This window comes from Convolutriloba macropyga, chromosome 1 (genome assembly GCF_964194025.1).
Source record: "Convolutriloba macropyga chromosome 1, txConMacr16.3, whole genome shotgun sequence".
NCBI lineage: Eukaryota > Metazoa > Xenacoelomorpha > Acoela > Convolutidae > Convolutriloba > Convolutriloba macropyga.
In genome coordinates, this window is record NC_134468.1 from 20264928 (window position 1) to 20279644 (window position 14717).

Sequence of the window (14717 nt, forward strand, 5' to 3'; positions counted from 1 at the left end):
AAACAAGAATTTGTCGAACTATATAAATAATGAATCAAAATAGAAGGCATTTAAATAAATTGATTGGACAACTATCAATTTCTGTCATTTTTTTCTCTTCTTTCAATCCTGATTGGTATTTTGACAGTTATTGCGACAACCTGTTGGGCATGTTGTTATACACTGCAAAAGTAATCGAATTGAGCATATTAAAAGTGTGCTAACCAATTGTGATAACAAAATGAAAATTGCTGTTAAAACAGTGTTCAAGGTAAAAAAAACGTACACCGCCTGATAAAACATGACCGAAACCCACATAGTTAAGTCGCGGCTTTGATTGATAACTTTTGGATTTTTTGGATTTCTCAGGATGCCCCAACATGAAAAGTTTTGAAAGGCTGCCCCAGGCGAAACCGAATGGTTATCTTGCAAGGTCTTGCAAGATTCTTGCATAATCTTGCAAGGCCATGCATCGTCTTGCAAGATTACCATTTGGTCTCGCCTGGGGCGTAAAAGGACACTACACAAAGCTTAAATAAAAATAGTACATGGATCTTGCATAGATTTTCTACGGCGGTAGCAAATCTCAATTAAGATAACTAATTAACCGTAAGAAGGCCCTCTCAAGATCAATTAACTGCCCAAAAAGTTTAAAAAATAGCTTGGCAACTGTCGCAAAACTCTCTAGTTAAGCTATAAATGAGTTTTTCAAAAAATAATTTTCCAGTAGTTTTTTTTTGGGGGGGGGGGGGGGAGGACCGGCAGTGGTGGAGTTAATGCGCTAGTTATAGGCGAATTAAGCGCGAGTGGACGTTAAAACTGTGCTCTTATGCCCTCTCGCCAAAGATAAACGGAACAAAGCAAAACAAGATACGTAGAAAATAGCTAAGAGGTTGTCGGAAATTTTCTCAAGTTGAGTTAAACAATACCCTCGAATATTTTTTGATTTTACCCTCAATTTTTCCAATCTGTCAGTTCTAAGGAAAATTATAGGCTCGTGATAACTCAAAACGATCAAAAAATTTTAAAAAAAATGTAGATGCAACAGTTTTTGGTTTACCAGAATTCGGAAGAGATGTGATTGTATTTTGTTGCAGAGTTAGGGTTCACTTTCCCATTTTTGTATCCTGTTTTGGTCGATCTGGCAATATGTAAAACTTAATTTTTTACTGTAAAATTTTTTAATTTTTACTTAATTTTTTACTGTAAAAATAGTGACTGTTTTAATTTCTTTGGGTCCCGGGTCAAATTTTTCCGCCCAAAATTATTTAAAAGTGGGACTTCAGTGGGAGCTTTTTTATGAAAGTGTAACTCAAAACTCTTACAAGGTGTTTGAAATGATGTAAGAGTGAGGGCTAAAAGACTCATAACCCCCACTACTACATCTTTTTGGTCTGTCAAGGGGGGTAAAATGATGTAAGAATGAGGGGGTAATGGAAAAAATGCCCCCAAACTCTTACATCAATTTACCCCCCCCCCCCCTGACAGAACAAAAAGATATAAAAGTGGGCGTTTAATTTATCTTTTATCCCGTCAGTCTTACATCATTTTAGCCCCTGGCAGCCCATTGCAGACAAAAAGATGTAAGAGCTGCATTTTCCTCATAAAATTATCTATTGCAGACCCACTCTTACATCATTTTACCCCCTTCGCAGCCCCACTTTTACACCATTTTACCGCCTCTCAACAGGTTACCCCCCCCCCATTTTTACACCATTTTACCAAATTGGCACAAAGTTGGGCACTAAGACTTACAAATGATTTTTGTAGAGATAGATTAGATAGATAGATACAATAGAAACTATAGAAAAGATAGTATAGACAGATAGAGTAGATAGATTTAATAGACAGAATATGCAAACAGTTGAAAACAGGCCTTTTCAATAACTTTTTTCTAAATACAACAATATTCTCCGATTGTTGTGACTCTGAGCTATTTAAAAATCATATATACTTCCTTGCGTTGCAGAAAACTCAGATAGTCTTCAATTGGACGAGATGATGAGTTCAATCTGAATTTTAAATAGACAACCGACGATTTGTTTTTATAATTTTGAACACAGGTAGTTGACAGTGAGCAGATCCGACTGAAGAGTGGAGTTGCCTGTAGGACAATGACATCAACCCCCACTGGCATACCATACATACTCTGCATTACAGATGTCCCCAGTCCGGGTAAGTTATACATTTAATCCAGAGGTTTGGGCATCTGTTTTTCAGGACATTCTATGTCTCGCAAGCCAAATTTTTAGCTTCTTTGTGAGACAGCATAAGCAAACGAACAACCACTCACGAACTCACAAAATTAAGCTCAAAAAATTTGGTTCAAACAAAAAAATAAAATTAAGTTTAGCCAAGCAATAAAATTTTCAAGGCTAATTTAGACCAAGCCAAGAATGGTCTCTTGTTCTCAATTTTTGTTCCAGCCGATCTTTAAACTAGGGGAATATGCATGGGCTCACGTTTAGCTTCATGATTCATCTGAGGACACAGCAGAGGTATCAGTTTTTATGACCATTTTTGATAATAAGAGAAAAAGGTTATTAAGATGGGGATCGAGCCTCACTAACTCCTTCCAACTTTATTTTTTAAAATTACACTCTTGTAATTACACTCTTCCACCCTTAATTAAACGGAGAAATAGGGGTGTAATTTTTTTATTTTACACTCTTTACACTCATTTCCCCGTTATTTTTGGGGGAAATCCTCGGCCCGGGTCTATCGTCACTTCGTTGTCAATCATTTCCAGGCCTTGAAGATGAGGGATACGTGGTGAGTAATAACATCTTTTCTCTGTCTGATCTATAATTGGGAAACAATCCATCGAACACAAATTTCTTGTATAAAACTATATCGGAACGAGTCCAAGGTCAAAGTGTGCGCTTGAGGTTACAAATGGGCAAGCTCATCGGCCGCAGTCTTGCATACCAAGACTAATTTCAATGGACATTTATAATTCAAATAAATTGGAGTAGTAAATCACAATACTTATTAATTGTTCTCAAAAGAAGTTTGTATCAAAATTATATAAGTGGCCTCTTTATGTGGCTTTTTTTACTTGACCAATTTTTCATCTGACCCATTTGACTTTTCGTCCTAAAAAACGGGAGAACAGAGCGCTAAGAGCGAATTAAGTTCCCTAGAGCCTTTCCGCTTACCAGACTCTAAGCATGCGATTCAACGAAACTGTTTGGAGACGCAAACTAAAAAGGCACTTGCTGCCATCACATGGTCGGACATATCCAGTTATGATTAGACTTAATCAGTAATGATCAGTTGTAATCAGGCTTGATACAGTCAGATGTGACCAGACAGATTAATGATAACTGGTTAGATGATTATACGATTGCTAAAGATTTAACCGTCTGTAGCAACAACTTATCCGACAAAATGACCCTTGTACGCCTATTTTTACAATTTTTAAGAATTGAAACACGTTGCAAAATAATACCTTTTAATTTTTCAGCAAATAATGGAAGGGGCTGAGATAATCCTTCTGTGTTTTGCGGTGGACGATCCGAGAAGTTTCTACCAATTGAAAAGAATCTGGATCCCATTTATAACTTTACTCAAGATACACGGATTCCTCGTACCACATGCAGGTTAGATAAGTTTTTTTTACAATTCAAAGAATTTGAATTGTAGAAGGGTGCGTGCTTTTTTGCATGAGCTAACTATTTCTTTCTAACTCTTTCTAACAATTCTTTGTTGTTGGAAAGGTTTTAAAAAAATTAAAAAATAGTAAAAAATTTTAGATAATTTCTTACATTTTTTCACTTTTTTCCAAAACTAGAAGACTTCGTGAGGCTAAGATTTCCTGCCTAATAAATTCTGAGCTATTTGAGAATCGCAACTGCATCCAAACATTCTTTGACTGTATGTGTACTTTAGTTATTGTCAGTAAGTACAAAAATAAACTTTATTTCAAAGGCCAGAATTTTTGTCAAAAATTACTCCTCGTTGGATTCTGGAAGTTATTTAAAAATGATTTTGATATGTTGAGGGAACGGTAAAATCAGAACTTCAGTTAGTAAACAAAATTTGACAAAATTGTTACATTGATTAAATAAAACGAGCAGATATATAAGAGTGGTCACACTTTCTGTCGAAGCAGAGCGATAGAAGTAGGTGCAAAATGACTTTTGCTAAGCGAGCAAATTTTCTTGTTCAGCATCACAATTTCAAAGCCAATTTTCTTTGATTTGATGCAAGTTTTTTTGAATGACGTTGGTTGATATAGCATAAACGTGAGTTTTAAGGCTTTTCGTACCTATACGTTATTCATTTTGAACGTTTTGGAACATTTCCACTTACCAATATAGCGTTATTTTAAGGTTTTCGATGCTTTCTAGAGATTGCTCTGTTATTTTAAAATGATTGTGTCAAAGTAACATTTATTTTTTGTGGTTGTGTGCACTCAAAACAAAAAATATTTTGTCAAATTTGTTTTATTTGGAGCAGCAAAAGGTAGGTTTTTGAAATTAAAAACAATTGCCACGTCCAAGAAGTTCGCATATATTTTTTTGCAATTAAAGTTTGTTTTTAGCCTGATTTTCTTGTTATCGTTGTATCGTTTTCGGGCAACAATTTTTTTACATTTTTACACGAGTAGCTTTTTAACGCTTGATATTTCTCCTTATCATAATATAATTCTGTTGTTAAAACAAAATCGTGTATAAGATAAGATATGGCCCTGAGGTTTTGATGCCTCAGTATAGCGCTCGTTCGAATCTCTTCCTTTTCAGATTTTTTGCGCCACAAAAATCTAACTAGGCTACAGCACCTACTGAATTAAATTTCCCCGCCCGTCGCTCGAGAACAATTTATCTGACGTTACTAGTCGGTTGTTGTTTAGAACTAATTATTAAAACTATTATACATGCTTTGTTGCTTAGAGACGTTGACTTGAACGTTTCAATTGCCATTTGTTTTCTTGAAAGCCGATTATTTCTGTTTTGATTTTCATTTTTTGCGTTAGTTGTCTTGTTCATTGTTTTTGTTCCACTCTTATTGTTCTAATATCCTTATTTCTAAAGGTAGTAACGAGAAAGTGACGGCAAAACGGAAATGCGTCGCACTTGATTGGCGACTGTGACTTTCTGAAATATCATCTAGCAATTTGAGTTGTTTCGATTTAAATTATTTAATCAGTTTACATTTCTCTGGTCTCCTTTTGCTCATTCACTTGCAATTGGTTTGGATTTTGAATTGTTCTTAAAGTCGTTTGGCAATCTTTTTTTAACCGCTCAACTTTTCAAGCTTGTAAAGCTGTTATTCATTTTGCGGTTTTTGAAGAGAAAACCGAGAACGGACTGCAGGTATTTTAGAAGTTTTGTTCTCGCTAAAAATTGATCGAGCGAAAACTTCCCCTAACATGGAGCGTTTTCCAGACAGTTTTCAAGTTTAACTTAATTTTTTGCTGTCAATTTTTTTTTCAAATATTTCAACATTTTATTTTACGCTTGGGGAAATTTTGATAATTTTAATGGTTAGACAATTAGATTCAATATTGAGTTTTGTAAAAATTTGTTGTTTTGAACGCTTTTTGAACAATATTTACAATCTTTTTGAAACTTATATTGTTTGCAGGAGCTCATAATGTCTTTGCAAGTTTGGACAACCATTTGTTTAGTTTGGTCGTTGTCAACCACTTCTCTGTTTTATCTTAGTTGTCAGTAGCAATCAGCGTAGATAATAACATACTGCATTGGAAATATATACATATAAATACATAGTTACAGTCATCACTATCTATTTTGTGAAAAATTGCATAAATAACTGAAATAAGAAAATACACCAAGATTTAGCTCTCACTGATCAAGCACATAGCGAAGTGATTTATGACAGCACTAAAGATGTATGAGTTTTGTATTGTATGTAGCACTACTACATCTCTCCCCAGTTTTGAGGAAAATGATTTTTTTTTTCAATTTGTGAGTGTTATGTCAACTATGGTTGATACACGTCTCCTTCTTTTTAATCGCTTTCCTGCATCCGTTTATGTTTGCGCTTTTGTTGTTTGACTAATTTTCAGATACGACTCATATAAAAGCCATTTTATGCAAAGCAAGTAAAATCAACGCGCTTCTAGTGCATTAACATAGAGCTTCTTATAGCGGTAGTTTTCACTTCTTGTCGTCCTCATGGTTTAATAGGTTGATTCACTACATTGGCACATACTAAGGCAAACACACAGTAGGATCGCATCAGATCGATCAGATAGCACTTAAAATGTATGAGACACAAGAAACTTGAATGCCAAATCCTTAAATATTTCTTGCAATCACCCAATAAGATACACTATGTGAACGTGAAGACATCGGATGGAACAAATCTGCTCACAAAGTGAGATTAGAAAAACGGCTTGTTAGTATATATTTTTTGCTAGAATGTGTGTGCTCTGTCTATTCAACCCAATGAACAGCCTTTTTGAAATTTTAGCTTGAAATCCTTCCACTTTTACTGCAAAAAATTGACGTTTGCATCAGGACTGGGCAGTTGCTTGCTCAATTAGCTCAAAAATTCAATTGATTTGTTGCAATTATTCCATCTGTCTGCAGAGTTGTAGTGTTTCAGCTGCAGCAATAGTGGGAACAAAGTGTGATTTAGTTGACGAGGAACAAACCACTTCCAAAGAGATTGTCCTCTTAACTCCCAGGAAGAAAAACTCAAGTTAGCAAAAGCTCAAGCTATATAATTTTTTTTGGTTAGATGCAAACTTTCTCAGTGCCAAAAAACCAATGTTCCAAAATTACCAATCCCCATAATGCACATTTAAATCTCTTTGATCTATTCATTCAAAGTTAATTAATAATTGATAAAATTAATAATCGGTATTACAGATTTTTTAAAAACATTTAAGTGGAAAATATGATCAGATCACAAGTTTGGTTGTGATAGTTTAATATCAAGTCGCAAGGGTTGCTTAGTTCAAATGAAATAGTCTTGCTTTAAAAGTTGGTAAATATACTTTATGTGCAATATTATTCTAACTAGTCGTTCTGATAATTAATTGCTCTCAAACCAAATTTGTAGCACCTATATTATACCTGCGGTTTTTAATGCAGGTTTTCGCTCGACCGATTTTTCGTCTGACCCTTTTGACTTTTTTTCCTCAAAAAATGGATAGAAAGTTAACAACCAGTGGGCATTAAATTCTCTTGGGCTCTTTCGGCTTACTAGACTCCAAGCATGCGATTCACCGTTCCACCCGTAATCAATCACGCTTAACCCGCCAAAGCTCCCCTATCTTTCTCTGTTAGCTCCCCCCTACCCCATTCTGTAGGAATGGAAAGTTAAACTTAAGCGTTTTTCGGAAAAGAACCAAATTAATACTGACCTTGAAATATTCCCAACACAAAAGCGAATTCTAAAGTTGAAACTGTACAAAGATAATAATGGTAAAGAAATTTAAACTGATGAGAATGGTTGAATAAGTAAACATTGATCCTGATAAAGATTATATCATGGATTGAACACCAAAATTCTCACCCACGTAATATTGGATTAGAAACCCAAATTAGGGGCCTAAATTATCAAAGTCATGAATGACCTTCTGAAAACTTTTCCCAAAAAGGGTATTTTTCTCACAAAGATTCGGAACATTTGGTAAAAATAGGACTAAACTATCATAACCAAACATAGATTAGCAGTATATATACGGTTCAATTTTAGCCAATTTTTGGAGAGAACAATTTGTGCGAATAATTGTTGTGTTGCGTGCTGTGTAACCAAAATCAGTCTGAAAATAGTTATATTGTCGTGATAATCGTAATCTCGGAGTGAGTTAACAGATCTCTGTCGTGGTACTGAACTTGTAGTAATTGTTGAAACTAGTATACCCTGGTAATTATACTTTTCGTTAATTTAACTTAGCAAATTTTCAACTACTTTCTCTTTTTGGACCTTTTCTTATAAATTAGTAGAGTTTAAACTGGTATCTAGTAGATATTTGTTAAACACTTTGATACGTGGCACTCATAGGCATTTGTAACTAGTTGTTTTGAAGGAACCATAGTCTTGTAATAATTAGGACTGGGTAAAACTTAATCGTTTCTTTCGGTTTTCTGTTAATCAAAAGCGTACTTGTACAACTTTAGTAACTTCACAATACATCTCTAAGGATCTGAAATCATACTCAATCTAGCTTCAATTTATTGGATTTAAATTTGTTTGGTGACTAGCAAAGTAGTAATCAACCAATCATTAATTAGGTTAAGTTAGGTTAACGGACTGGAGGACAGCACCGAGTCCAGGACAACATCAAGACGATTGATTTCTCAGAGTATTAATCGGCCAAGCTCCTTCCAGGAGACCGCATAGTGAAGCCACTCTGAGGGTAGGCCTGCCTGCTCGTAGAAGACTTGGCAAGTTAAGTTAACCCATGTAGTATGGAATGGTGAACCAAGTAGACAATTAAAAAGGTCTGCAGTAACCTGAAGTACCTGATGGCAATGTCTTAACGTTCTATCAAGTTGGTTAATACTCATCTGGTTGGGTTGTGGAGTGAACACCGACGAGCTCTTCACGTCATCTACTATTTGTTTTAAGTATATTGGTTGATCGATTAATTAGAAAGTGAATTGAGGACCTGGTATAATTCTCAATCTTAGAGTCACCAATTTATTCCATTTTGTAAAGCATTTCTTAGAAGCTAAAATATCATATAACATAGAAAGGCATTACCAACATATTTTAATAACATTATTATTAGCAATTGACTACAGTTCTATAGGGCCTGAAAATACTTTCTTTAGGACTTGAACGGAGGGCCTGGTATAACCCTTCAGTCTAGTTAAGAGTAGTAGGTTTTGTGAAGTTACTATTCAGTCCAGTAGTTTTCTCGAAGATAGATTCTAGGAACAATTGTGGAATTGTGAATCGGGTAAAACCTCCACCCTAAATATTCAGATTCTATATTGGTTGTGGAGTGAACACCGACGAGCTCTTCACGTCATCTACTATTTGTTTTAAGTATATTGGTCGATCGATTAATTAGAAAGTGAATTGAGGAGCTGGTATAATTCTCAATCTTAGAGTCACCAATTTATTTCATTTTGTAAAGCATTTCTTAGAAGCTAAAATATCATATAACATAGAAAGGCATTACCAACATATTTTAATAACATTATTATTAGCAATTGACTACAGTTCTATAGCGCCTGAAAATACTTTCTTTAGGACTTGAACGGAGGGCCTGGTATAACCCCTCAGTCTAGTTAAGAGTAGTAGGCTTTATGAAGTTACTATCCAGTCCAGTAGTTTTCTCTAAGATAGATTCTAGGAAGAATTGTGGAATTGTGAATAGGGTAAAACCTCCACCCTAAATATTCAGATTCTATATTAGCGACCACAGAGGGATTCTTCTGATTAGAAGGCGGTTTTGCATTTTTTTTTAAAAAAATTAGAATTTTAGAGAACCGATGAATTAGATCTTTGGAATACGTTCCAAAGGTAAAACTCATCTGGTCATTTGGTTTTGCATCGAAAATTACTTCAATTACCAAAAATGAACAACGCACCAAACAACCAGCAACAGCAACAACAGAACCAAGCGAACAATCAGCAGCAAATAGTCGTAGCACCACCCCTTCTCACACCCCTCCAATACCCCAGCCGCAACTTCGAGAGTTTCGAAAGATGTGTTCGAAACTTTGAATCCATGTCAAATGCCAATAATTGGGATGACCAGAGACAACGCGAGGTCCTGCCCACGTGTTTGAACAGTTATGCGTTAGATGAGTATTACAATCTCCCCAATCATTACTTTCAACAAGTGCAAGGACAACCAGCCCCAACCATAGCGAGAGTTCTGAACGCTCTTAACAACAGAATCGGCGACTTTCCCAACGCAAGGAGTGCCCGCACCGAATTCAAAAATCTTCAACAATTGGAATCAGAGTCAATCCAAGAGTTCTCAAGGCGAGTTCGTAAGTTAGGAGAGGCAGCCAATGCTCATCTTGATGTTGCGGGACGACAGAAAGCTAACAAAGATGCCTTTGTGGACGGACTGTTGGACAGCGAAATCAGATACACACTCCTGAAGGAAGAACCGGGAAGCTTCAATGCAGCTACACAACGGGCCATTGCTCTAGACGCCATCAGTAAAGCGGAATCCAGTCGACTGCGAGGACGAAGAAACGGGCATGTGAGATGGACAAAGGGTGAACAGGATCAAGATTAGTCAGTAGCAGCTGACTTTAGAGCACTCAACACCAGTCTGTCATCGGGTTTCAATCAAATGATCGAGTTTCAGACCAGAAGCTTCAATAAGATGCTAGAGCATCAAGAGCGACATACACAGATCATGGAGAAGATTCTTGAGACCCAAACAAGATTTCTATCCGAATCAAGTCAACCCAGATTTCAGAGTAGAAGTCCGGGAAGACCGCAAGGCTTTCGACCCAGAACGTCTGCGATGCAGTGCTATAATTGCCGCGAGTTTGGGCACTTGTCCAATCAGTGCCCACAGAAAGGAACAAAACAACCTGGTTTACCCGCAAACTTGGACAACGATAGACAACCAATCGTAAAAAGCATTTTACAGAGAGCGAACCCAGAACAAGTGAGCAATATCAACAAAGTTTAAGCCGAAGCAGTCTTTGGACCTACAGTCTACGTGATGGTTGATCTTGACGGACATAAACACAAAGCGTTAGTGGATACTCGGAGCAATGTGAACATTCGATCAGAAAAAGCTTACTCACAGTACGAACAGCGTTCCAAACTAAGACCTTTCCGAGAACAAGTTCTTTCGGCCACCAATGATCCTTTCGAAATACTTGGCGTTTTTACTGGCGAAATAACGTTCGACACCGAGGTTAAAGTGAAAGCCGATCTCCTGGTGACCCCAAACACAGACGTGCCTTTGATACTTGGAACCCAGGTGATGGAGGAGAATAAAGTATCAATCGACTTCCATTCTAAGCAGCTCATGATGGAGAAGGAAAGCAATGTGGTAAATTTGCAATTTGCCTATAAACCTGAAGTCCCCAGGCACGTACATCTTTGTGAGACGGAAGCAGAATCTGGTCTTGATCAAATTGAAACAACGGAAGAAACACAGCACAGGGCAACTGCAGAAACAACCTAACCCTATCATGCGATGAAGAGTTGGAACAGATTTGTTCTTTAGCAATTCCAGACAGAAACCAACAAACAGACGACAGAAGAACACTGCTACGAGAGTTAAGAGATGTGTTTGCAATGAACGAAAACGAACTTGGACAGACACACTTGGTTCAGCATGAAATTGACACAGGTGATACGCTGCCCATCAAGCTTGCACCCCATAGACTTGCACCTGGAAAGATCACTGTGGTTAAGAAGGAGATTGAGGATATGTTGGCACGAAACATTATCCGACCATCAAACAGCCCGTACAGTGCACCAATCGTTCTCGTTACCAAAAAGGATGGGAGCAATCGAATGTGCACAGACTTCAGACGACTAAACGAAGTAACAAAGAGAGACGCTTTTCCCCTTCCGCGAATTGACCAGATACTGGATCATCTTCACGGAGCAACGATTGTCTCAAGCCTCAACCTAGCCCCTGGATATTGGCAGGTCCCATTAGCTGAGAGTGCTATACCAAAAACTGCGTTCGTCACTCCCGATGGTGGACACTATGAGTACCTCAGACTTCCATTTGGACTTTGCAATGCACCGGGAACCTTCCAGCGACTTATGACAAGCATCTTCAATGAATATCTCTTCTCGTTCGTCCTCATCTACTTGGACGACGTTCTGGTGTTTAGTAGGAATGTGGAGGAACACGAAAAACACATGCGCCTCGTTTTTCACGCTCTTCGCCAGGCCAATCTTAAACCCAAACCCAAGAAATGCCGCCTCTTTCAAGAATCCGTAACCTATCTGGGATACAAACTGAGCCCAGAGGGAATTGCACCAGATGAAAACAAATTCGTTGCAGTACGGGACTGGAAACGACCAGAAAAAGTTACCGAAGTGAGGTCTTTTATTGGATTCTGCAGTTACTACAGACGGTTCATCAAAGACTTCGCTGGGATAGCGAAACTTCTTCACCAGATAACAAAAAAGAACAGCCGTTTCACTTGGAACCCTGAATGCCATAATGCGTTCGAAAAACTGAAAGCGGCTTTGATTGATAGCTCAGTACTCAAGCATCCGGACTACAACTCTCCTTTTATTGTGGACACGGATGCAAGTGACTACACAACAGTCTTGGGGCAGTACTCTCGAATATTGTCGATGGAGTAGAATACCCAGTGGCTTTCGCAAGCAGAGTTTTGACCCCAGCAGAATGTCGTTACTCAACAACAAAAAGAGAAGCATTAGCAGTCATTCAGGCGATGAAATGGTTCAAGCCTTACATTTGGGGAACTCAATTTGTACTCAGAACAGATCATGCATCGCTACAGTGGTTATTTAGACAAAACAATGACGGGATGATATTCAGGATGCTACAAAGACTGCAAGAGTTTGATTTTCAAGTAGTACATAGACCAGGAGACAAGCACGGGAATGCAGATGGACTGTCAAGACAGTGCAGCATCACACCTGTGCTAACTGAAGCTGAGAGACTGGATATGTTTGGAAGTTGCCCATCAGCTAACTCTTTGGAAGACGCCCTCGGAAGAATTAACTTAGTTACAGCAGAGGACACGAACGAACCAATGAGTATCCAATTTCAAGAAGACGTAAACTCACTTAGACTGGCTCAAAGAAACTATCCCTGCTTACGTCTCATCTTGCAATGGGCAAACGCTGAGAAACATCCAGACCAAAATCCGCTGAGAGACTTAAAAATCAAGAAGGCAAACGCAATAGCACAAGGAGAAGATGCAGTAGCGATGTGGGGCCTTTGGGACCAGATGGAAGTGACTGATGGCGTGCTCCACAGGAAGTGGCATGTAGAAGGAAGCAATACAACACAAAAACAACTTGTAGTACCGCAGGGACTCACAGAGACAGTTTTGGAACAACTTCACGATTCAAAACTCAGTGGAGGCCATTTTGCTTTTCAAAAAACCTTGGACAGGGCAAGACAGAGGTTTTGGTGGCCCAAAATGAGAAAAGACATTGAACGAAAATGTGAGAACTGCACCCTGTGTCAAGCACGAAGTACCGCTGGAAAGAAAAGAATAGCCCCTCTCCAGACCATCAACGTTGGGATCCGATTCAGCAAAGTGGCAGCAGATATCCTAGGTCCTGTTACCCGAGCGAAGACAAGCGGTGCAAAATACATACTCGTGTTGACGGACTATTTCACAAAATACGTGGTTTGCGTTCCCTTAGAAAGAACTACGGCCGAAGATGTTGCTAGAGCAATTGTGGAGAAATGAGTTTTGACGTTTGGAGCACCTGATTGCCTACACACCGATCAACGATCAAACTTCTGCAGCGAACTGCTACTGGAAGTGTGCAAAATTTTTGGAATAGAGAAGACAAGAACATCTCCATATCACCCGCAGGGAAATGGTATGGTAGAACGTCACAACAGAGTTGTTGCGGATGTTATTTCCAAATATTGCGCAAACAATCCAAGTAGCTGGGATCAAATGATTCCCTATCTCAACTTCGTCTATAATACGACCGTACACAAAACAACAGGACAGACTCCATTCTCCCTTGTGTTTGGACAAGAATGCAAATACCCGATTGACTTGCTACTCCCGAAAGCACCTGGTCACGAAATTGCCAAATACGAATTCGCAAGATGGTTCAACGAGCAATTCAGAGAAGCACATATGAATGCTAGAGAGACACTTGGTTACAAGCAAGAAAGACAGAAAGATATGTATCAGAAAAACGTTTTTGGAGAGGAATTGAAGCCGGGAGAGAGAGTCTGGCTTTTTGCACCCCACAAAGCGAAATCAAAAAACTTCTTCCTTCCATGGGACGGACCGTACAACATCATTGAGAAGACGTCAGAGGTCAATTACAAAATTTCAAAGGATGCGAATGCAAAGAAATGGCAGATAGTCCACTACAATCGATTGAAGCCTGTGAAGGAGGAAGACGAGTTACCCAGAATGGAAACGAGATCATCACATCAGGAGAAATGGCCCAGCCGCCAGAATACAAATGACCAGGAAGTTCCCATTGAAGTAAACAATCAAACTTTCACTCCAGAAGCTATATCAAAACGACCCAAACAAGAGAGAGTCCCTTCAAATGGATGGACGAAGATGAAGATTTTTTCTACGATCTCTTTGCAGAGCGAGAACATTCAACTAAAAGGCTCACTAAGACTAACATAGGAGCAGAACCGAACACTCCGGAACAAGCAACAACCCAAGAGAACCAGTCTCCTTTTGTAACACCAGCCAAAGAGATTGAATCTACACCACTGCCCCAACGACCACACAAGCCAAAAAACATCTTGAGGGACCTCAGTGAAATACAGTCAACACCTGCAAGCACCAAAAGGGAAATGTGCAAACCAAAAACATTTGCAGAACTTTTGGGAACCAAAACTGACGAAACAGTAAACTACATCGCTAAAACCCGAGAAAGACGCGCAGTGAAATACCCATAACGATTCGGAATCGACGACGATTAAAAAAAATAATATATATTTATATATTTATATATATATATATATGTCTTTAAAAAAAAGAAACTTGATTAAGTTTCTCTATATAGCATTGCCTAAAAAAATGTAAAGATCAAAAGATGAGCCGAAATTTCTATTAACGACGGGGGCAATCGTAAAGCATATTTGAATAGCACCAAATTAAAAAAAAACTATCTTGCAA

At 38.2% G+C, this 14717-nt stretch overlaps 2 protein-coding genes across 5 annotated transcripts in view; one reads left to right on the top strand and one right to left on the bottom strand.

The window, feature by feature from the left end:
• LOC142336170 (ERO1-like protein beta) overlaps nt 1-14717 on the bottom strand; it is a 459014-nt gene that overhangs the window by 431167 nt on the left and 13130 nt on the right. The gene's annotated exons all lie outside the window — the stretch shown is intronic.
• LOC142336179 (uncharacterized) overlaps nt 1-14717 on the top strand; it is a 48822-nt gene that overhangs the window by 20709 nt on the left and 13396 nt on the right. For all 4 annotated transcript variants that reach the window (XM_075384807.1, XM_075384825.1, XM_075384817.1 and 1 more), the window contains exons 5-8: nt 2043-2154; nt 2729-2751; nt 3446-3581; nt 6556-6651. In XM_075384807.1, coding sequence (XP_075240922.1) covers nt 2043-2154; nt 2729-2751; nt 3446-3581; nt 6556-6651 — 367 coding nt within the window. The remainder of the gene's footprint in view (nt 1-2042; nt 2155-2728; nt 2752-3445; nt 3582-6555; nt 6652-14717) is intronic.